The sequence below is a fragment of the Giraffa tippelskirchi genome, chromosome 1, assembly GCF_054371585.1.
Source record: "Giraffa tippelskirchi isolate mGirTip1 chromosome 1, T2T-mGirTip1v1.2.pri, whole genome shotgun sequence".
NCBI classification, from domain to species: domain Eukaryota; kingdom Metazoa; phylum Chordata; class Mammalia; order Artiodactyla; family Giraffidae; genus Giraffa; species Giraffa tippelskirchi.
Genome location: NC_137275.1, coordinates 13,361,389 through 13,384,170, shown reverse-complemented (window position 1 = coordinate 13,384,170; position 22,782 = coordinate 13,361,389). Strand labels below are relative to the sequence as shown.

The 22,782-nt window shown below is 48.1% G+C and overlaps 1 protein-coding gene across 3 annotated transcripts in view; it reads right to left on the bottom strand.

Moving 5' to 3' along the window:
* The window catches only part of EVC (EvC ciliary complex subunit 1), a 92,654-nt gene that overhangs the window by 29,068 nt on the left and 40,804 nt on the right, over positions 1–22,782 (bottom strand). For all 3 annotated transcript variants that reach the window (XM_081495023.1, XM_081494842.1, XM_081494926.1), the window contains exons 11-12: positions 20,896–20,994; positions 2,329–2,541 (exon numbers count right to left, since the gene is read on the bottom strand). In XM_081495023.1, the coding sequence (XP_081351149.1) occupies positions 2,329–2,541; positions 20,896–20,994 (312 nt within the window). The remainder of the gene's footprint in view (positions 1–2,328; positions 2,542–20,895; positions 20,995–22,782) is intronic.

Here is a 22,782-nt window from a genome sequence, read left to right as displayed (position 1 = left end):
ACTCTTTGAGACTCTATGGACCATAGCCTACCAGGCTCCTCTGTCTCCAGGCAAGAATACTGGAGTGGGTTGCTATGCCCTTCTCCAGGGAATTTTTCTGACCTGGGGATCGAAGCCATTTCTCCAGCACCTCCTGCATTGGCAGGTGGATTCTTTACCACTGAGCCACCAGGGGAGCCCATTAATGCAGCTGCCCTGGTTCAAATGCAGGCATTCAGCTTCCAAGGTTAGAAGCCTGTCTGCAAACCACAACTGTCTCTAAAAGGCCTGACCCCCACTTGGGGAGCCAACATCAGAGGCACTTTAGATTCATCTGGTGAGCTTTCCAAACCACCGAGGCTCAGGTTTCCCCCTCCTTCCTCAGAGATGGCAAATGATATGGCCTGGGATCCGGGATTGGTATGAATTGGAGGAATTCAGCTTCATGTAAATCCGCTGGTGATCCTGTGCTAATTTCCAAAGCTGCATATTATCCTCGGAAATGCAGCGAAGTTTTCTTGAGCATTTGCTATGTTCCAGCTAGTGGGTTTTGAAGAAGGAAGTGAAATAAGAAAATCAGGGCTACTGCTCCCTAGGACCTACCAGCCACATATGCAGGAGACTACTACTGGTCACAGGACAACAGATGCAGCTGACGGCAGACTGAAATTAATTAGAGGGAGATCTAATAAACTGGACAGGCAGGTAACTAGACCTGTGCCCACTCAGAGGGAAAGTTCCTGTGTTTGCATGGTGCTTCCATTTACTTATTGGTAGTCTGGACAGCTCCCATTACTTTCTTCAGATAACTTCTATCAGATGCATACACTGAGGGTTCTTTTGTAACTAATCGAACACTCAACTGAAAAAGACTTGGTGTTTCTCATAACCAGCACCTAGGGTTGGGCAGTCCAGGGCTGGGACAGCTCACCTCTCTGCCCCACCCTCCTTCATCTCGCCTCTAAGTCAAAGGAAGGCCAGCAGTCCTCCAGTCCTCCTGTACCTGCTCTGGGCAGGAAGAACAGGAAATGCTAAAGAGGAAGATGTTTCCTAGCAACACGTGACCTTTGTATTAGTGAACAGAAGCTCCCTGCAGGTATTGCACCTTGTCTCACAGGCTAGAACTCCATCAACATGGCCACTTCTAGAAACTGGGATATTGAGCACGTTAGTTTTGCAGGCTCTAGCATGCAGGAAAGCAAGACAGAAAGGAAATGGGGGCATTTTCATGTGTCACATCTGGAAATCTGACAGCTTTAATTTTTGAAAAATAAAATTGATGTATATTAGAGCTGTATATTGATGTATAACAGCTTCCTATGGCTGTTGTAACACACCACCACAAACTCCGTGGCTTCAAACAACACAAATTTGTAGTAGCTTACAGTTCTGGATGTGAGTCTGGAATGAAAGGAACACGACTGTTTTCCTTCGGGAGGCTCTGGGTGGGGCTGGAATCTGTTCCTTGCCTTTTCCAGCTCCTTGAGGGCACTCCCATTCCTTGGCTGATGCCCACATCCTTCCAGCCTCTGCCCAGGACATCATATCTCCTCTGACTCTGACCCTCTTCCTTCCCTCTTAAAAGGACGCTTGTGATTACACTGGCCACTCAGATAATTCAGAATAATCTTCATGTCCCCAAATCCTTAATTTAATTGCATCTGCAAGGTCCCCTTTGCCCTGTTAGGTAACATGTTCACAGGTTATGGAGATTAGGATGTGGGGGCATTATTCTGTCTACCACACATGTTGTTGTCCAGTCACTCAGTTGTGTCTGACTCTTTGAGACCCCATGGACTGCAGCATACTGGGCTTTCCCGTCCTTCACTATCTCTGGAGTTTGCTTAAGCTCATGTCCATTGGGTCGGTGATGCCATCCAACCATCTCATGGTCTGTTGCCCTCTTCTCCTCCTGCCCTCAATCTTTCCCAACATCAGGGTCTTTTACAATGAGTCATTTCTTCGCATCAGGTGGCCAATGTATGGTCTTAAAGATGAAATAGACTTTCACTGAAAAATAGGAGTCCCCTGTGTGCAGCCCCTCCCACCCCTACCTCAGTCCACTCGCTTGAAGAACTACCTTCTGTCACTTACTTCTGTTGTTCTAAAGAACAGGCTCTGGGCGTCATCTCCTGACTTCCTACACTGGGAGAGGAGGGGTCTGCTCTCATTTTCCCCTCCATCCCAGCCCACCCGGCCGGCCGTTGTGAAAGGCTGGCAACCAGAATCTTGGTAAAACACTCAGCACAGACAGGCACTCGGGGATGCTCAGTGAAAGAAATGCCTCATTATCCTTCAGAAGTTAACGAAAAACGCAGACTCTAGACCCAGTTTTACAAAATGCCACACCTGCTTTTCCTGCTCTAGGAGATCCTGAAAGAGTTTCCACTGCTGGCTCCGGAAGCGGTCCGACTTCTCCAGCTGCCGAGTCGAGTTCTCCTGGGCCTCCTGCCTCAGGTATTCACACTCTGCCTGGGAGAGGTCGGTCACACGGGGGAGTGTCTGCAGGAACAGGATGTCCGAGAACTTCTGGAATGTTTCCATGGTGCTGCGGTACAGCTCCTGAAGCCGAGAGCCACAAGACAGAGTTACAAGTCATGGTCTCGCCCTGGGCAGGGCCAAGGTCTCCCCACAAGACACAGAGGAAATCCAGCGAAGGGAATCATCCAGTCATACATATGTGCACATGCATGTGTGCACAAAGACACACACAGAGTCTTGGGAAATACCCGCTGCCTTCCAGCCCTCTCACCCGCATCCAGTCAAGCCCCAGTCCTGCCCCCCTGACCCAGTGAGCCCTTACTCACTGGCATCTCCTCTAAACCTCCATCCAGATCATGTTCACAGCCCCTCCCTGGTCTCCCTGCCTCCCTCCATCCTCCACACCTAGGTGAGTTATTTGCAGAAGCACAGCTCATTCATTTCCAGTTCAAATACCTTGGAGGCTGTCTCTTTCCATTGCAATCAGAATTAACTAGCAGGGCTTCAAGGCAGTTCTGACTCATTTCTCACCATTCTGCTCCTTCATCTCACCTTTCCCACTCCATTCTCTTTCTAAAAATGTATCTTTTTAATTGTAAAAACCTATAGATAATAATATATTAAACATTCTGAATCCACCTCTCAGTTATCCTTTTTCTCCCAGATTAAAAACACTAAAACTTGCAGGTTAAGTTAGAACCCTTTAAGTTCCCTTGGTAATTCTTTTCCCTTCCCTCCTAGCCTCCTCAGAATCAGCCATCCCCATGAAGCCAGCATCTCTGTCTCCAATTTAGATGTTTATGCTTTCACTATATGTGATGTCCACAAACGTGACTTTTGGTATGCCGGTTGATTCACATAAATGACATCTCATTGCATGTTTCATTATACAGATACTTTGCAAGCCTCTACACTTTGCCCCACCTCCAGGCACTTTCACATCTGAAATGGACTCCTCTTCATCCTGCAAAACCCCTATGAAAAAATCCCTTCTCTGCAAAGCCTTGCCTGGGCCACTCAGACTAACAAGGGCATTTCTGACCCTGGGCTCCTGCAGCTCTTGGTTAACCCCACCAGGGCATCAAAACTACAATTCACCTGTCATTCTTCCTGGACCACAACTGCCTGAGAGTGGTTGCACCATACTCTATACCTACATCTCACATCCCCCTAGACCAAGCAGATGACAGACAGTAGCTTCTGAATGCATCACACACCAACAAGAGGCATAATGCCCACTCCCCCTTCTCCATCTAGGAATGCCCCACAAGTGCTCCAAACTCTATTTGAGGTCTCCTTGTCTGAGAGGCCTCCCGACCACAGGATTTTTTGTGGCCACTAGTTGTTTGATTATGCTTTTCATGGACTAGACCATGAGGTTTCTCAAGAACAAAGTCTTATTACTTTGTCATCTACAGCATTTAGAAGAGCACCTGGCAAATATCAGGTAATAATATTAAAATTGTTAATAATTATGAATTCTTACTGTGTGCCAGAGAGTGTCATAAACACATTTCTTGCATAATTTCATTCATCATTCTAATAGTCCAATGAAGATGTTCTACTATAATAACCATTATTTTATAGACAAGAGAAATAAGATCCAGAGAAGAGAAGTAGCTGGACATTTGTAGAGGGTGGATTCTAACTACTGGACTATTGGACTCATCCTCTTAACTTGTATGGTATGAGGATAACTGTTGGGTTTTTTTTGGAAAAAAAATTCTTAGCATCTCATCTGGTGTACCTAGCTAATACTTGGTGTGCTCAATGAATATAAGTTAAATTTAACTCTGTGTTAATTAAACCCAATGACTCATGCGTGCATGCTCAGTCGTGTCTGACTCTTTGTGACCCCATGGACTGTAGCCCTCAGGCTCCTCTGTCCATGGGGTTATCCAGGCAAGAATATTGGCATGGGTTGCCATTTCCCCCTCCAGAGGATCTTCCTGACCCAAGGATTGAACCCAAGTCTCCATCATCTCCTGCATTGGCAGGTGGATTCTTTACCACCAAGACACCTGGGAAGGCCAAACTCAATGACTACCATGCTCTAAAAAGCTCATGGTCAAAATGAACTTTGTTTGGAATAAAGTGCCCATGACAGGGGCACAAGGGATCTACATCCTTTTAAAAGACTTAGAGATCCTACCTCTGATAGTGGCCAGCCAGGTAATTTGAACCAGTTTTTCCCACTGAGGATGAGTGTTTTTAAAAAGCTGGACAAAATGTTTATTAAACCATCATAAAAGTCCCAAAGAGATAACAAGGTAGTATAGAGTGTAGGGTCCAAGGTCTGGGAGAAGATGGCATCAGAGAAGCGTGCCCAGCCTTTGGGCTGCATTTATATACAGGGTGTAGGTCAATCTAAGGGACATGCCTGCACAGCTGATGGACCCTGGACAGCCTCCAGTAGTCGAAGGGACAGAAGGTGGACTTCATGGCTCACCATGAGTTGGGCCTAGGTAAACCATTCCACACCAAGGATTGGGAACCCAAAAGCTGCAATACAGAAACATGAGTGAAATGGAAGGAAATCAGATCTGACAGTTTAAACACACAGCAACCTGGAGTCTGTTCACGTGGGTGGCCCAGTGTATTTCAAGTTTAGGCATTGAATTAAGGGGATTCTAGATCATTCAAGACCCAATGATCTGGCAGAGGCAAAGGAAAAAATCTTCTTTGGTAAAGGAGAACATCACTGTATGCCTGAAAATATTTTTATAAATAACGTACAAATCTGAGATAAGGCATACAGTGAAAAATACATGAGTGCACAAGGAGTACACAAGGAGATGAGAATACAGGGAGAGCACACAGGAGACAAGACCATGACCAAAGGTCTACACAAATAAGAGACATGTAAACCCACAGGCGTCCGGAGAGCACAGTATACAGACTTTAGAGCGGATGCTTACTATGCTCTGATTTTGAAAGCCACTCTTAAAGCAAAGACCTGGAGATTACAAAAAGTAATGCTATTTACTTTTTTTTACAAAAAATTGGAACTTCTAGAATTGAAGAACACTGTGCAATAATAGGAACCCAATGCAAAGGTTTCATTGCAGTTTAGATGCAGCTGAAGAGAGAATAAGTACAGGAAGACAGATCAGGAGAAAATCCAGCACAAAGTAAAGGGAGACCAAAGGATGGAAAATATGGAGGAGAAGATGAAGTCTAAAAGATACAGTAAGAAAGTCCCACATGTTTAACTGGAGTCTCTGAAGGAAGGAAGGGAGAGTTCAGACAGAAGTCATATTTGAAGTGACCGTGGGTGAGAAATCTCTCAAAACTGATGAAACAAATTTAAAAATGAGGAAACTGAGGCTTCATCTGTACATGTGAAAGAGAGGTTAAATAAATTGTGTTAGTTCACCCACAGGGCCCTGGTGGCCAGACTTCACCACACATGATCTAACCATGATGCTCTTAGATGATTTTTTCTAACAATGAATGAATGAGACTATAACTAGCACCTGATAAATACAGGGTCACTTTTTGCTGCATTAATAGTAGATAAAATAGTCTTTAGGGGAAAAAAAGCTCCTCTAGAGAGAAAGGGGAGCAGTTCACAATATCAAAAGGTTTAATTCATCACAAAGATGTAAAGTTTCTAAATTTATATGCACTTAATGAAAAAAAGTGAAGGTGTCAGTTACTCAGCTGTGTCTGACTCTTTGTGACTCCAAGGACTATAGCCCACCGGACTCCTCTGTCCATGGAATTCTCCAGGCAAGAATACTGGAGTGGGTTGCCATGCCCTTCTCCAGGGGATCTTCCCAACCCAGGGATTGAACCTGGGTCTCCTGCACTGCAGGCAGATTCTTTACTTTCTGAGCCACAGGCATTATCCAAATCAATACAATTTGCCACATTAATAAAATAAAGCAGAAAAGTATAATGATGATTATGGGAATAAATGAAGAAAAAAGTATTTCACAAAATGTACTTTCCTTGCAGAAGAAACACTCATAGCAAAATAGAAAATGGAAAGAAGCTTCCTTAATCTGAAAAAAACTATAGCAAACATTACACCTGAGGGTAGAAAATACAAAGCAATAGTAAGAAAAATTAATAAGACAAATAAATACAGGGATACACCATGTTTGTAGACTGGAAGATTTGATATTGTAAAGATGTTCATCTTCACCAACTTGATTTATAAATTCAAAATGCTAACAAATTGGGGGCTGTATCAGTAACTTTGTAGAGTATGGATTGAAGCTGCACATAACTATTTAATCCAACAATTCTGCTCCTAGGTATATGCCCAGGAGAAAAAGGTGCATGTGTATATATCAAACAGCATCCACAAGCAAGTTCTTGTCAGCAGAATGTGTAATAGTCTAAAATAAGAAGCCACACAAATGTCCGCCAACAGTAGGATGGATAAACGCTGGTGTACTTATACAGTGAAATACTACAGACCAGTGAGGAAGAATCAATATTGCTACACATGACAATACAGAGAAATCTCACAAGGCACAAAGTTTGTCTCACAATACAAAGTTGAGAGACGCAAACCTAACATGCTATACAATCCCATTCCCATAAAAGCAAAGACCTAATTTCCACGTAAGCCAGGATATGGCTCCTGCGAGCAGGGAGGAGATTGGGATAGGGAGGAGGTATGAGGGGGGTTCAGGGGTCCTGGTCAAGATGTCTTTCTTGATCTGGACAGAGGTTACATAGATGTGTTTTTAATAATCATTTGCTAACCTGTAAGTTTATGTGTTATCCATTTATTTGTATTTGTTCCATTTCACAATAAAAACGGTTTAATAATATGGAAGTGATTTACATTTTCTTCCAGCCTCTAGAAATCCCAATTTTCTGCCAGGCAGGAGACAGATTTTGAACATTGCTTCTCCTACCTTGGAATCTATCATCCCAAAGTAGTGGCTGTGGACACTAATACTTACCTTTTTCTTTTTGGTTCATGACTGTCAAACTACAAAAATATGCTGTTTGTAAATTCAAGAACTAAATCACTGCAGATGGTGACTACAGCTATGAAATTAAAAGATGCTTGCTCCTTGGAAGAAAAGCTATGACCAACCCAGTCAGAATATTGAAAAGCAGAGACATTACTTTGCCAACAAAGGTCCGTCTAGTCAAAGCTATGGTTTTTCCAGTAGCCATGGATGGATGTGAGAGTTGGACTATAAAGAAGGCTGAGTGCCGAAGAATTGATGCTTTTGAACATCACTGATGTTGGAGAAGCCTCTTGAGAGTCCCTTGGATGCAAGGAGATCCAACGAGTCAATCCTAGAGGAAATGAGTCCTGAATATTCATTGGAAGGACTGATGCTGAAGCTGAAACTCCAATACTTTGTCCACCTGATGGGAAGAACTGACTCATTTGAAAAGACCCTGATGCTGGGAAAGATTGCAGGCAGGAGGAGAAAGGGATGACAGAGGATGAGATGGTTGGATGGCATCACCGACTCGATGGACATGAGTCTGAGTAAACTCCAGGAGTTGGTGATGGACAGGGAAGCCTGGCGTGCTGCAGTCCACAGGGTTGCAAAGAGTAGGACACGACTGAGATACTGAACTGAACTGAAATTCAAGAAAGGTGAACTTTGTAAAAGCTACATGGTTCATTAGTCGAGGCTCTTTCTAATTAAAAACAAAACAAAACGTGCTGGATCCTGTCTGCTCCCTCGACAGAGACACATCTGCAACGTTGTCACGTACTCTGACAGGTCACAAAACACAGCACTTCCACTTTATGATGAGATCTTACATTTGGGAGGTGCTGATTCATTCTGTGCCTGAAACAGAACCGGAATTAATCTGTTCTTCTCTCTCAGTGTGTGTGAGGGGTTGGATGGGGGTGAGGGGACCCTGGTGCCTCAGCCTTGCACTGTTTCTCAAACACAAGCACAGAGAACCCAAGCTAGGGCAGCAGTTCCCTCGGACTCCTCTGTCACTCAGCTTCCGCCTCTGCCCCCTGACCCAGAGGAGCAGTGCCCTTCCCAGACTTCTTTCAGAGAAAGTTCTGGGGCGGGGCAAGGGCTCATATTCTGGAGCCCGTGGAAGGAAGTCTCAATTTTCTGATCTGCAAAAGGGATACAATGCAATGTCCATCTGTAAAGACAGCACCTGCCTTGGGGACTGATGATCAGGATTACAGACTTCCTAGATGGTGCAGTGGTAAGAATTTGCCTGCCCATGCAGGAGACGCAGGAGACTTGGGTTTGATCCCTGGGTTGGGAAGATCCCCTGGAGGAGGGCATGGCAACCCGCTGTAGTATTCTTACCTGAAAAAATTCCACAGACAGGGGAGCCTGGCGGGCTTGTCCATGGGGTCACAAAGAGTCAGACGCGACAGAGCAACCGAACACACACACAGTCAGGATTAGTTACAACACACAGCACAGGGCAAGTGCTTCATAAACCCTGGCTATTATCATTCCAGAGAGGCTGGGAAAGTTAGTGTGGCTCTCAAAAAGGCTGCCTATAGCTATTTTCCTTCCAGGAACTGGGCATTTTGGAGAAAAGGCAGTTTGCTTCCATTTGTCTTCAGGGTAGGGAGAAGGGAGGTAAGGAAGGGTGCCCTTACCAGCAGAGGCAGGAGAAAGCCTGGTGGAGCAGTGTGGGGTGAGCTACGGATTGGGGGAGGCAGAGGAGCAGTAGGGGGTCAGCCCAGCAGGGTGGGGCATGGGGGGTTGCGGACTGGGGCAGACAGGAGCTCAGTGCCTCATGCAGGAGGAGTCAAGACCCGGCAGTCTAGACCAGCAAGGCACGAATGGGACCAGGTCTGAAGATGTCCTGATCACGGTGGGTGGTGACTGAGTGAATAAAACATCCTTCCAGGATCCCACAGGCATGGACTGGCTCTCTGCAAGCTTTGGTTCCTCACACGAACCGGAAATGTTCCCCGGCAGGGATGGTACCCTGCGTGTTCTAAGATACACAGTTACCCGCTTCAGAGTGGGGTGTGCCCAGGATCCTGGGACAGAACAGTGCAAGGTCACAGGTCAAGACACAGGTCAAGTTGGGTCTCTTAAAAATGGGAAGTAGGTGGGATCAAGGGTCAGGAGCCTGGGCACCACCTGCATTGGGCCACTCACCAGCAGTGTCACCGGGGGTGACTCTCTTCCTCTCTGGTGCTTCACCCTATCTGTGCCCGGAAGACAGGAGATGCAGGAGACATGTGTGTGGAGGGGCACACTGGGTCCAGATCTTTCTCTCCCCCAGAGCCATGCCCTTTGCCCCAGAGCCTTGGCATGTTTTCCCCAGAAGAGTGGGAAGTATCTCCCCCACCCTTTAACTTTGGGTCAATCACGTGACCTGCGTTGGCCAACAGAATGAGGTGGAGGCCAACTGGGCTGGCTAGTTTGGAGGCTAGTCCTCTGCCATGGCTAGGAGAACATCTCCATGCAAGCCACTGGTCCCAGAAGGAGAGGAGAGACAGGAAAGCATGGTCAAGTTGTGTCAGTCATTCCTAGATCAGCCAACTATTGGCAGACACACAGACCCTGGGGATACATCACGTCATTTTCGGCCACTGGGTTTTGGGGTGTCTCATTGCACAGCATTATTGCAGTCATAATTATGTGATTCCACACCAGATGGAAGGGTCCCTAAAGGTGAACGCTCTGGTGTAAAGGTGTCTTATCCTCACAGCATGCATGGGTTCATCCTGCAAATATCTCTTGAGCACCTACTGTGGGCCACGGCCACTGGGTAAATGAGGCTGACGTGGACCCTAACTTTAGGGAGCACAGCCCAAGATGGGGGCAGGCATCACAAAGGAACTCATGGTACACTATGGCAAGTGTGATGGCGGAGAGGCTGGGAGCCCTAGGGACAGACCAGGAGATCTGATCGATCTGGAAGGGCTCCCCAAGGAACTGATGTGTAAGCTGAGACAAGAATGAGAACAAGCCAAACTGAGGGCTGCAGGAAACGGTATTTAAGCAGCAGAAGAGCATGTGCCAAGGCACTGTGGCAGGAGGATAAGGTCCCCTTCGGGGAGCTGAGGGATGTCTGAGGTTGGCTGAAGGGCAGGGAGCAAAGGACATGACTCCAGACAGGTGGTGAGTGGGACTTGTCATGTGGGCCTTGTGGGCTAGGTCAGGGGGTCTTATGGCCCAAGCAAGGTGGGCCTCATGGACCAGACAAGGTTGGCTTTTTGGTCTTATGCCAGATGGGTCTTATGAGTCAGGTCATGTGAGCACTTCATGGACCAAGCTGGGTGGTCATCACGGCCAGGTTAAGGATGTTGGATTTCATCCTGAGAGCTATGGGTAGCATTCCAGGGTATTAAGTGGGTTCTTTCATATGGTCAACCTACAAAGAAGGCAGCTAAGAATCCCTAGATCAGAGAGGTGAAGTGATATGGACCAGGCCTCACAGCTGGTACACGGCTGGGTCAGACCCACAGCCTGACCTGGGTGACTCTTATCTTACCTGCACTTTTGTACTCTGCAGGGAAATGAGCTGACTGTGAAAATTACTAAAAGGAGAGGATAGGTATAATTGAGTACTATGTGGTAACCTAAGGGCACAGGCACATTTTACTATATTTACTGTAAATAAAGAAAACATAAATTACTCTACTTATCATTGCTGTTGTTGACAACTGTTGATCAGTTGTGTCCAACTCTTTGCAACCCCATGAAAGGTAGCCTGCCAGGCTCCTCTGTCAATGGGATTTTCTGTGCAAGAATACTGGAGTAGGTTGCCATTTCCTCCTCCAGGGCATCTTCCTGAACCAGGGATCGAACCTGCATCTCCTGTATCGGCAAGAGAATTCTTTACCACCAAGCCACCTACGAAGTCCAATTACTCTATTAGCCTTATCGAAACAAAAAAGTCACATTCCTGTGGTTTGCTACCATAAGGCAGATGTGAAAGCGCCAGTCTATGTTTTCTCAGACTCATACTTAGTGATGAGGTATCACACTTTAACCTTGATAAACGACCATGGAATGGACTCGCTCTCTATAGCACACAGTGAAATCCTCTCTCCAGTGTCAGCACGAATATGGTGCCTACACTTCTGGCAACTTTCTTCTCAAGATCTACTTCCAATAGAACACTGCCCCCAAGTCATTGTTTTGGTATTTCTCTCTAACCTAATTTCTTGTACTCTTTGAAAACTTACTGTTTCCCATCTGTGGTAGACAAAATAATGGCTCCCCAGGATGTCCATGTTCTAATCCCTGGAAACATTGAAGGGTCCACTTTGCACAGTCCGAGATTTCACAGATGTGATTAAAGGATTAAAAGGACCCTGACATGAGGAGATTATCCCGGATTATCTAGGTGAGTCCCACATAGATAATTCCAAGGGTCCTTGTAAATGAAAGAGAAAGAGGCAGGCAGTCAGAGTGAAAGGAGATGTAGGATGGACACAGACGCAGGAGAAGCCCAACAGTGGCTTGGAGATGGAGCAAGGGGCCACGAGCCAAAGAATGCCGGTGCCTCTAGCAGCTGGAAAAGGCAAGGACACGGATTCTCCCCTGGAGTCTGCAGGAGGAACCCAGCCCTGCTGACACCTTCATTTCAGCCCAGTGAGACCCATTCTGACCTCCAGAAACATTAGGTGATCACTTCTCTGGTTTTAAGCCACTACATTTGTGGTAGTTTATTCTAGCAGCAGGAACACACCATGTTCAGGGTGCCACTGATTACTTGATACAGTCACTGATTCATTGATTCACTCATTCATTTACTCATCAATGTTGACTGATTGCCTGCAATGTGTCATCTCCAGCTGGATTCTGCAGAACATACCACAGCAAGCTACACGAACGTGGCTTTTTGTTCTATTTTAATAAGACTAGTAGAGTAATTGGACTTCCCAGGTGGCTCAGTGGTAAAGAATCCACCTGCCAAGGCAGGAGATGCAGGAGACTCCCAGCAGGCACTGCCCGCCCCCTCCCTCATCTTGTCCATTGGATTGCTTCTCCCCACCTGAACATTAGGGCCCTGGGCCTGTTTCCCAGGCTCCCCAGCTGTATGACCTTGAACAGAATTTCAGTGCTGTGCAGGAAAGAGCTGACCTTGCAAATGGAGAGGCCTGGCCTTAGTCCTTGGTTCCTAGGAAGTGACCTCTAAATTCTTTGAATGTCCAGCTCGATAAGAGGGTCTCTGTTTACCTGGGGACCTTGGGCAGCTTCAGACAATCTATGACAGTGATGTGATTTAGGGTGGGGCCCTTGGGCCACATGGCATCAGCTCCACACCAGAGGGTCTGGGGGTTAAGGTCAGCCATGCTGGTGGTCAACCACACCTATGTGACTGAGCCCCAGTAAGAACTAGGGATGCTAAGGCTTGGGTGAGCTTCACTGGTTGGCAATGCTCAGTACGTAATGTCAGACACAGTTCTGGGAAGAACTGGGACAGGACAACTGGGAGCTTCCCGTTTGCAACTTTAGACCCTGCCCACGTGCCTCTTTTCTTGGCTGACTTTGATCTGTAGCCTAAACTGTAACCACGAGAACAGCTTTCGGTGAGTCCTTCCAGAGCAGGATTCCCAACCTCTGGAATCTAATACGTGATGATCTGAGGTGGGGTGGATGTAATAATGACAGAAATAAAACATACAATAAATGTAATGTGCTTGGGATCATCCCCAAACCACTCCTCCCACCCCCCACCCCCCTCCGGAAAATTGTCTTCCACAAAACTGGTCCCTGGTGCCAAAAAAGTTGGGGACTGCTGTTCTATAGCTGTTGAGAGTCCCTTGGACAGCATGGAGATCAAACCAGTCAATCCAAAAGGAAATCAACCCTGAATATTCATTAGAAGGACTGATGCTGAAGCTGAAGCTCCAATACTTTGGCCACCTAATGTGAAGACTCGACTTATCGAAAAAGACTCTGATTCTGGGAAAGACTGAAGGTAGGAGGAGAAAGGGGTGACAGAGGATGAGATGGTTGAATGGCATCATCGACCCAATGGATATGAGTTTGAGCAAACTCTGGGACATATCGAAGGATGGGGAAGCCTGGGTTGCTGCAGTCCATGGGGTTGCAAAGAGTCAGACGTGACTGAGCAGTTGAACAACAACAAAAAACAAGCACTGTTCTGTAGAACTGAAGAACTTGAGGGTGGTCTTGGGGACCTCTGGGTTTGCATTTGGTAACAGAAGTGAGGGTGGTCTTGGGGACTACTCCCAAACATGTCGTGAGTGCCTGTCATTATTATTTCTGCCTTCTTCGAAGACAGAGTTTCACTGTTTCTCCTCTCTTCTTTGCCCTAACTTCCTGTGAGAACCTGAAGCTGTGAGAGCTGACCTTGCGGGGCTGTTATCATCCTACACACCCAGGAGCTCTTCAGGAGACAGCGTGGTGAGGACAGTCAGAAACAAATAAACAAATAAGCAGGTCTCTGGGGCACCCTGCGATGCGACAGTGGCAAACTCAGTGCCTGTCATTAGCAGGAAGACTCTGAGCTCATTTCAGGAATCCCTTTAAGAGTCACCGAGACGTGTAATTTACAGGCATCCATCTCAGTCAAACTGAAAATTTACTGTTTGTTTAGAGGCCACGAGACAGTGGGAAGTTAGAAAAATGCACTTTTCTTGGCAGTCTGAGCACTGTTAGGTGGTGGTCAAATTTATCTCGCAGCCACCGTGCCTACACTATCTTGATCAGTGTCCCAAGAAAGGGGGGGTTATGTCTCCGTGTGACCAGGTCTGGGAAAGAGCCAGCAGACTGCAAGGTAAGTTAGCTCGTGAGCGTGATCGGTGCAGACACACCCTTCCAGATGGTGAGTGATAATAACCGGGCTCATGATAACAGATTTTTAAGTGCTCGCTGTGTGCCACACACATTTCTTTCTATATGCTTTGCACGTGTGAACTTATTCAAACTTCTGAATAGCCATGTGAAGAAAGCTTATTATTCCTATTTTAAGAGGAGACCCAGATGTTGACCATCAAAACAGACCCCCATTCCATGCCTTCTCACCACCTCCACCAGCATCATCCAGGCCCAGACCCCCAGCATCTCTTGTCTGGACCCCTGCAGAGCTTGCTGGGGATCCCTGCTTCCACTTTTGCCCCCTGCAGTCCATCTTCCACACAGAAATCAGAGGATCCTTTGGAAAACACAAGGCACGTCACTTCCCTACTTAAAACATGCCTGAAACTTCCCATCTTACTCAGAAGTCAATGCAGGGACTTTCCTGGTGGTGCTGACACTGAGCTTCCAGTGCAGGGGGGTGTGGGTTTGATCCCTGGTCAGAGAACTAGATCCCGCATGCTGCAACTCATGATTCATGATGCCACAAGAAAGATCGAAGATCCCGCATGCTGTAACTAAGAGCTGGTACAGACAAATAGATAAATAGATATGTATATAAAAGAAGTCAACACAAATGTCTTCAGATGGACTGCAAGGCCCTCTAAGATGAGGCGCTGACCTCAGCCCATCCCTGTTTCCCCCTCCCCCATGGCTGCCACACTGGCCTCCCTGCTGGAAGTCCACACATGCCTCTCAAACATGACAAAAATAAGCGTTTCCTTTGGTTCCCTGCTGAGGCCCCAGTGCTGAGACTGTGCTTGACTGTCTTCACTGCACAAATGAACGAACAAGTTCTCAAGCTGACAGCTGGTTGGTGAGGAAGCCACACTCTCACCGGGTCCTGGATCCAGAGTCGGGCTTACCACCTCTGGGCTCAAGGCCTCCTGCTCAACACGCTCAGTGATTGAGCGGAAGGGGAGGTGTTAACTGAGCACCAGCCACGTGCAGGCCCTCAGCCCTGCCCCACTGCACCCTGCGCTGCCCCAAAGGCCAACAAGCTTTCTGTCTCCATCTCCCAGATGAGGAAAAGGGCTCCGAGAGGTTAAGACTCTCCTCGCTCAAGGTCGCCCACCCAGGAACATCCTCGCCAGCATTCCAGTCTTCCAATCGGCTTCTTTCCACTAGGCCAGAGGATTTCAACCTCGTTCTTTTGGAGATATCAGGTAAAGCAGTTCCCAATACCCAAGGCAATGAGTTCCACATTTAAGGGATGTAAACTTAACCAAAGTTGTCTGGAACCAGGGGACTTCCCAGCTGGTGTAGCGGTAAAGAACCCACCTGCCAGTGCAGGAGATATAAGAGATGCAGGTCCAACCTCTGAGTCAGGAAGACCCTCTGGAGGAGGGCACAGTAGCCCACTCCAGTATTCTTGCCTGGCGAATCCCACGGACAGAGGAACCTGGTGGGCTACAGTCCATGAGGTCGCAAAGAGTCAGACATGACTGAAGTGACTTAGCACGCACGCACGTATGGAACCAGAGGGCTCTATGTGAAGTGACAACACGAATAGTAGGAAACAGCTCTGTACTGACTCTGGGGGAGAAGCTGGCACAGGCCTCCGGCCATTTCTTTCAAAAGCACCTGCACAGAACTGCCAACACCCCTTCACCTTGCCCCCAACCCCTCCTAACACAGGGTGTTTCTAAGTGCTTCCTCCCGAGACGCAACTCCAGCAGGGACTGCCCCTCCTTCACACCCGCTGGCCTCTCCTCATGTTAGAAACAAGGGTGTCTTTACCTCCTTGACCAGACTTTAATGGGCAGGCAGCTAGAGCAGCCACGGTAAAGCCAAACATACAGCATCCTAAGGATATTGCTGGGGGAACATGGCCGTGGTCACATCAGCATCGCTAACAGATCTTTATTAATAGACAATGCTGTGCTCGTGGCCACCAGCTGAGACCAGCCAGGTACTGGTATGTGTATTTCCTCCTCATAGCAGTAACTGGGTGCTTTCTCCTGGCTTTGCAGAGGAGGAAAGTGGCATTCAGTCGACCAAGACTTTAGATTCTAATCCCAGCTCAAGGAAGGAAGTGACAGCTTGCTGGACACTAACTCCTGCTGGACGAGAGCACAGATGGGCACAGGGGCCCTGGACATCATCAGTGGCAAGTGCCCCTGAGTTGCAGCCCACCAGACTCTCACCCCTTCCCCACCAAAGCAGTGGTCCTTAAACTCTGCTGTGCATCCGGATGTTATTAACATGGAGGAAACTGAGATACAAGTGAGATAACCTGCTTCCAATTACACAGCTGGTCAGTAGCTGGGATGGGACTGGACCCTAGGCTGTCTGGGTTCAGAAACTTGTCTTCACTGCTGTAGTCACAGCCCACGCTCACCAGCACAGGTCATAGTGAGCACAGGAGCACTGAAGTTGGAGAGACTTACTTTAAATCCCATCTCACTGCAGCAGGTTGGCTGTAGGACCTGAGCGGGATGGTTGAGCCAGCTCAGAGAGGTTTTGTAACCAACTCACGGTCACACAGCATGTGAGGACCCAGAGGGGGACTCAGTTCAGTTCAGTTCAGTCGCTCAGTCGTGTCCGACTCTGCAACTCCATGAATTGCAGCATGCCAGGCCTCCCAGTCCATCATCAACTCCCAGAGTTTACCCAAACTCATGTTCATTGAGTCAGTGATGCCATCCAGCCATCTCATCCTCTGTCGTCCCCTTCTCCTTCTGCCCCCAATCCTTCCAGCATCAGGGTCTTTTCCAATGAGTCAACTCTTCCCATGAGGTGCCCAAAGTATTGGAGTTTCAGCTTCAACATCAGTCCTTCCAATGAACACCCAGGACTGATTTCCTTTAGGATGGACTGGTTGGATCTCCTTGCAGTCCAAGGGACTCTCAAGAGTCTTCTCCAACACCACAGTTCAAAAGCATCGATTCTAAGGCACTCAGCTTTCTTCACAGTCCAACTCTCACATCCATACATGACTATGGGAAAAACCATAGCCTTGACTAGATGGACCTTTGTTGGCAAAGTAATGTCTCTGCTTTTCAATATGCTATCGAGGTTGGTCATAAGCTTCCTTCCAAGGAGTAAGCATCTTTTAATTTCATGGCTGCAGTCACCATCTGCAGTGATTTTGGAGCCCCCCCAAATAAAGTCTGACACTGTTTTCACTGTTTCCCCATCTGTTTCCCATGAAGTGATGGGACCCAATGCCATGATCTTAGTTTTCTGAATGTTGAGCTTTAAGCCAACTTTTTCACTCTCATCAAGAGGCTCTTTAGTTTCTCTTCACTTTCTGCAATAAGGGTGTTGTCATCTGCGTATCCGAGGTTATTGATATTTCTCCCGGCAATCTTGATTCCAGCTTGTGCTTCTTCCAGCCCAGTGTTTCTCATGATGTATTCTACATATAAGTTAAATAAGCACGGTGACAATATACAGCCTTGACGTACTCCTTTCCAGATTTGGAACCAGTCTGTTGTTTCATGTCCAGTTCTAACTATTGCTTCCTGATCTGCATACAGGTTTCTCAAGAGGCAGGTCAGATGGTCTGGTATTCCCATCTCTTTCATAATTTTCTACAGCTTATTGTGATCCACACAGTCAAAGGCTTTGGCATAGTCAATAAAGCAGAAATAGATGTTTTTCTGGAACTCTCTTGCTTTTTCGATGATCCATTGGATGTTGGCAATTTGATCTCTGGTTCCTCTGCCTTTTCTAAAACCAGCTTGAACATCTGGAAGTTCATCGGTCATGTATTGCTGAAGCCTGGCTTGGAGAATTTTGAGCATTACTTTACTCGTGTGTCAGACTTAAATTGAAGAAAGTAGGGAAAACCACTAGACCATTCAGGTATGACCTAAATCAAATCCCTTAGGATTATACAGTGGAAGTGACAAATAGATTTAAGGGACTAGATCTGACAGACAGAGTGCCTGATGAACTATGGATGGAGTTTCATGACATTGTACAGGAGACAGGGATCAAGACCATCCCCATGGAAAAGAAATGCAAAAAAGCAAAATGGCTGTCTGAAGAGGCCTTACAAATAGCTGGGAAAAGAAGAGAAGTGAAAAGCAAAGGAGAAAAGGAAAGATATTCCCATCTGAATGCAGAGTTCCAAAGAATAGCAAGGAGAGATAAGAAAGCCTTCCTCAGAGATCAATGCAAAGAAATAGAGGAAAACAATAGAATGGGAAAGACTAGAGATCTCTTCAAGAAACTTAGAGATACCAAGGGAACATTTCATGCAAAGATGGGCTCGATAAAGGATAGAAATGGTATGGACCTAACAGAAGCAGAAGATATTAAGAAGAGGTGGCAAGAATACACAGAAGAACTGTACAAAAAAGATCTTCACGACCCAGTTAATCACGATGGTGTGATCACTCACCTAGAGCCAGACATCCTGGAATGTGAAGTCAAGTGGGCCTTAGAAAGCATCACCACGAACAAAGCTAGTGGAGGTGATGGAATTCTAGTTGAGCTATTTCAAATCCTCAAAGATGATGCTGTGAAAGTGCTGCACTCAGTATGCCAGCAAATTTGGAAAACTCAGCAGTGGCCACAGGACTGGAAAAGGTCAGTTTTCATTCCAATCCCAAAGAAAGGCAATGCCAAAGAATGCTCAAACTACCGCACAATTGTACTCATCTCACACGCTAGTAAAGAGGGGGACTAGAACACAGTATTCTCACTCCCAGCCCAGGGACTTGAGTCCTGACTCCCCTGGGGATGACGTTGTTCCTTTCTTGCTTGGGAATCTCGGACTTTGACAAATTGAATCCCACCTGGCTTTTTTCTCAAGAAAACCCTTCCTGGCTCCTCATCTGTAAAGGAAGGAAAATGCAGTTTCTGCCTTGCAAGAGTCTCATGAGGATGAAATGATGAAATACTGAGAAAGCACTTACGACAGGGGCTGGCCCTGAGCAAAACTGGTTCTGGCATCAGTGTCCTGGGGTTGCTGAAGCAAAGCACCCAGACAACAGAAATCTATTTTCTCACATATACGGAGGCCAGAAGTCAGAAATCAAGGTGTCAGCTTCTTCCGGAGGCTCTAGGGGGATCCTTCCTGCCACTTCCAGCTCTGGGGGCGCCAGGTGTTCCTTGGCTTGTGACCGCATCACCCATCTTGGTCTCTGTCTTCACACGGCTGCCTCCCTGTGTGTCTGTGTCCTCACGATGACCATCTCGTAAGGACACCAGTCATCAGATTTAAGGCCCACGCTAAACCAGAATGATCTCTTCTCCACTGATCACATCTGCAAAGCCCCCCGGCTTCCACATTAGTTCACATTCTGAGGTTCCTGATGGACATGAAATTTGAGGTTCACTGTTGTGGATGGAATTACATCCCTCCAAAATTCATATACTAAAGCCTAACCCCCACTCTGACTATATGTGGAGATACGGCTTTGGAGGAGATAGTGAAAGTAAGGTGAGGTCACAGGGTGAGGGCCGAATCTGATGGGACTGTGTGTTCTTATAAGAAGAGGAGACACCTGAGGTTTCTCTGCCATGTGAGGGCACGGTGGGAAGGTGGCTGTCTCCAAGCCAGAAGGAGAGGGCTCACCGGAATCCAACCCTGATGACACCTTGATCTTGGACTTCTAGCTTCTAGAACAACGAGTAAATAAATGTCTATATTTAAGGGCCAGGCTGGGGCACTTTGTTATGGCGGCCTCTGCAAACTCATACAGATGCCACTGAGCCCCACACAGCTGCCGTCATGATGGGGGTTGTGCTCCCTCCCCTTCTTCGTGTTCTGCCTGGATGGCCTGCTGACTCCTGGTCCACTTGGAGCCTGTCTCCCACTTCAAAGCCTGTCTCAGGCATCACCTTCTGTGGATGGCCATCTTCGAACTCACCTTCACCCCCTGACTCCCTGGCGTCTCTCACTCCTCCTCTCTGCATCCATTAGCAGAGATGTTGTAAGGGCAGTGAACTTGGATTGGGCACATCCCAGGTGCCAACTACTGTCTGGTCTCATGCACATTCAGGGTTCACAACAGCACCGTGAAGAAGGGCATCACTGGCCCCATTTCACAGATAGGGAAACTGAGGCCTAGAGAGGCCAAGTAATGTTCTGGAGGTTGCACCACGAGGAGGAAGGAGAACCAGGACGCAGGCTCAGGCCCCCTGAATCCAGGTGGACCTGCTCTGGGGCGCTCCCTGCCACCATGGCACGTGTCACCTTCCTTCCAGACTGGGGCCACATTTCTACCTTCCCAGCAGCTCTGGGTCCTGCCTGGGGCAGGGTCTCTGTCTGTCTCAGTCATCGTCATATCCCGGAGACCCTCTGACTTTGGAGGGCTTGGGTGCTCTCTCCTGGTTTCTCAGAACCAGCCCTTGTTCCAGCGCTAAATGAGGTTGCCCAGGGAGAAAGAGGTGGTGCTGGCACTCGAACCCAGGCCTCTGTTTCAAGCCTAACCCTCCTTCCTCATCACCGCTCCACACTCACGACACCCATAGACGCCAGTCCTCACTCAATGTGGGTGAGCTGACTTTCAAAGACCCTTGCCTCCAGGAACACTTGGAGGTGAGAGTCCTGAACATCTCAGAAATGGAAGGGGCCTTGGATGTGACCTGGACCAACAACTGCCCTCCCTGTTTCTGCCCAGAGGGTCTCAGGGTCCCTGGCCCCCGAGGACGTGAGGTTCTCATGCATGCCCGGATCCTGAGGTTTCTCTGCCAGTCCCGCCTGGAGGCCACGCACCTGACACAGCGTGGCCACGGCCTGGGTGGTTCTGATGTCCTCCTCTTCCTCCAGGTCACCCTGCATCAGCCTCTGCATCTCCAAGACGTCGTGAAATGCCTGCGAGTAAAACAGAGGCTGAATCTGCAGAGAGATGCTGATTTGTTTCCCCTGAACAACTTCCCCAACGGACCCTGCCTCGCACATTGGAAGGATGTTCACCCTTGATTTATACCCAAGGAAACCGAGGCACAGGAATGTCACATGATTTTCATAGCTTATGAACTGTGGCCGAGGCCGGCACCAGTGAATTCCCATCTCCAGGAAAAGAAGAGACTGTGCTTTTGTCCATCTACCTAGCAGGAGAAGGTGCCAGCCTTCCCCCAACTGTCTCCCTGCCCTGTTACCCTCTCTCCTGACCACAAGCCCCCCAGACATCATTTTCAGATTTCAGCTCCTGGGGACCACTGCCCAGGTCTTGGGAGGCCCATCCAGCAAAGCCTGAGTGTTATCAGGGTGGTCAGTGGTCAGCCGGGCCCCTCTGACCAGGCGGCTGGCCCGGCCTCGAGGAGCCCAACAGAGTGACAGAGAGTCGTGTACCAGATGCTCCAGACACAGTCAGAGAGGCACCTGGGGCCCAAGTACAGAGGGTGGACTCCTCTTAGGGGTCAGCAGAAGGGTCAGCAGAAGGGGAAGAGTCCCTGTGAGGGAAACACCTAAGCTGAGTCTTGACAGATAAGGAGGGGTCCTTGGAGGGAAGATGGGAAGCCAATCCAAGCCAGCTTCGAGGAGCAGCAGCAGTGGAGGCCAGGCAGTCAGAAGCCTCTGGTCTTGGTGGGAGCAGAACGGGAGGGGAGCTGAGAGGGAGGACCGGGGCCCAGAGAGGGAGGGGCTGGGCAAGGGGCCAAAGTCCACGCCCATTCATCAGTCCCTGTTCATTCAGTTGTTTGCCGCTCATTCATTCATTCAATTATTTGTTGTGTCCATCATGCACCCACCCATTCATTCATTTGTTCCTGCATTCACTCATTCCTTCATTTCTTCATTCATTCACTCATCTGTTTGCCATTTCTCCATTTATTCATTCAGTTATGTGTTCCTCTGTGGGTCCTGGAGAAGGAAAAGGCACCCCACTCCATTATTCTTCCATGGGCAGTGAGGAGCCTGGCGGGCTACAGTTCCTGGGGTTGCAACGAGTCAGACATGACTGAGTGACTAACACTTTGCGGGTCCATCCATTCATTCATTCATTCGCATATTCTTTCATTCATGCATGTGTCCACTCAACTCTTCCCTCCTCGGTGCTACATCTCCTGAGCATCAGTGTGCACCAGCCTGGGCTGAGATCCAGGGTTGCAGAGCTGAGGCATCACCATCTCCACACTCAGGACTCCCCCTGAGCAATGTGACGTCAGGGAGGAGGACCTGGCAATCCCAGAGTAACAGAAAACTGTATGATCATATCTTATCACTCTCATTTCAAATGGATCCTCTCAAAGACAGAAGCAGCCCCCACCCCACTTTATGTCATATCCCAGAAACCCCAGGCATGGGTCCTGGGAGGAGGCTCTGTGGGTGGGGAAGAGCACTGGACCAGGGACCCAGGGATGAGAAGACTTCTCCATCTTTGAGGGTCCCTTTGTTGCCTTCTCACTGGGGGGCGGGGGAGGTAGCCACACTACCATGCTGGCCCCCAGGGAGGACCAGTGTCTGTGCTCTGGGCCGACCCTGGACCCCAATACAGTCCTGCCATCCCTTCGGCAGAGCAGAGACAAGCAAATGCTCATGCAGAGAAATAGTCAGGCCATGGCTGTCACTCGCTTGGTCTGGTTGAGTCCCAACAACCCCATTAGGTAGGTGTGATGATTCCCAGTGCACAGATGAGGAAGCTGAAGGCCAAGCGGTCAG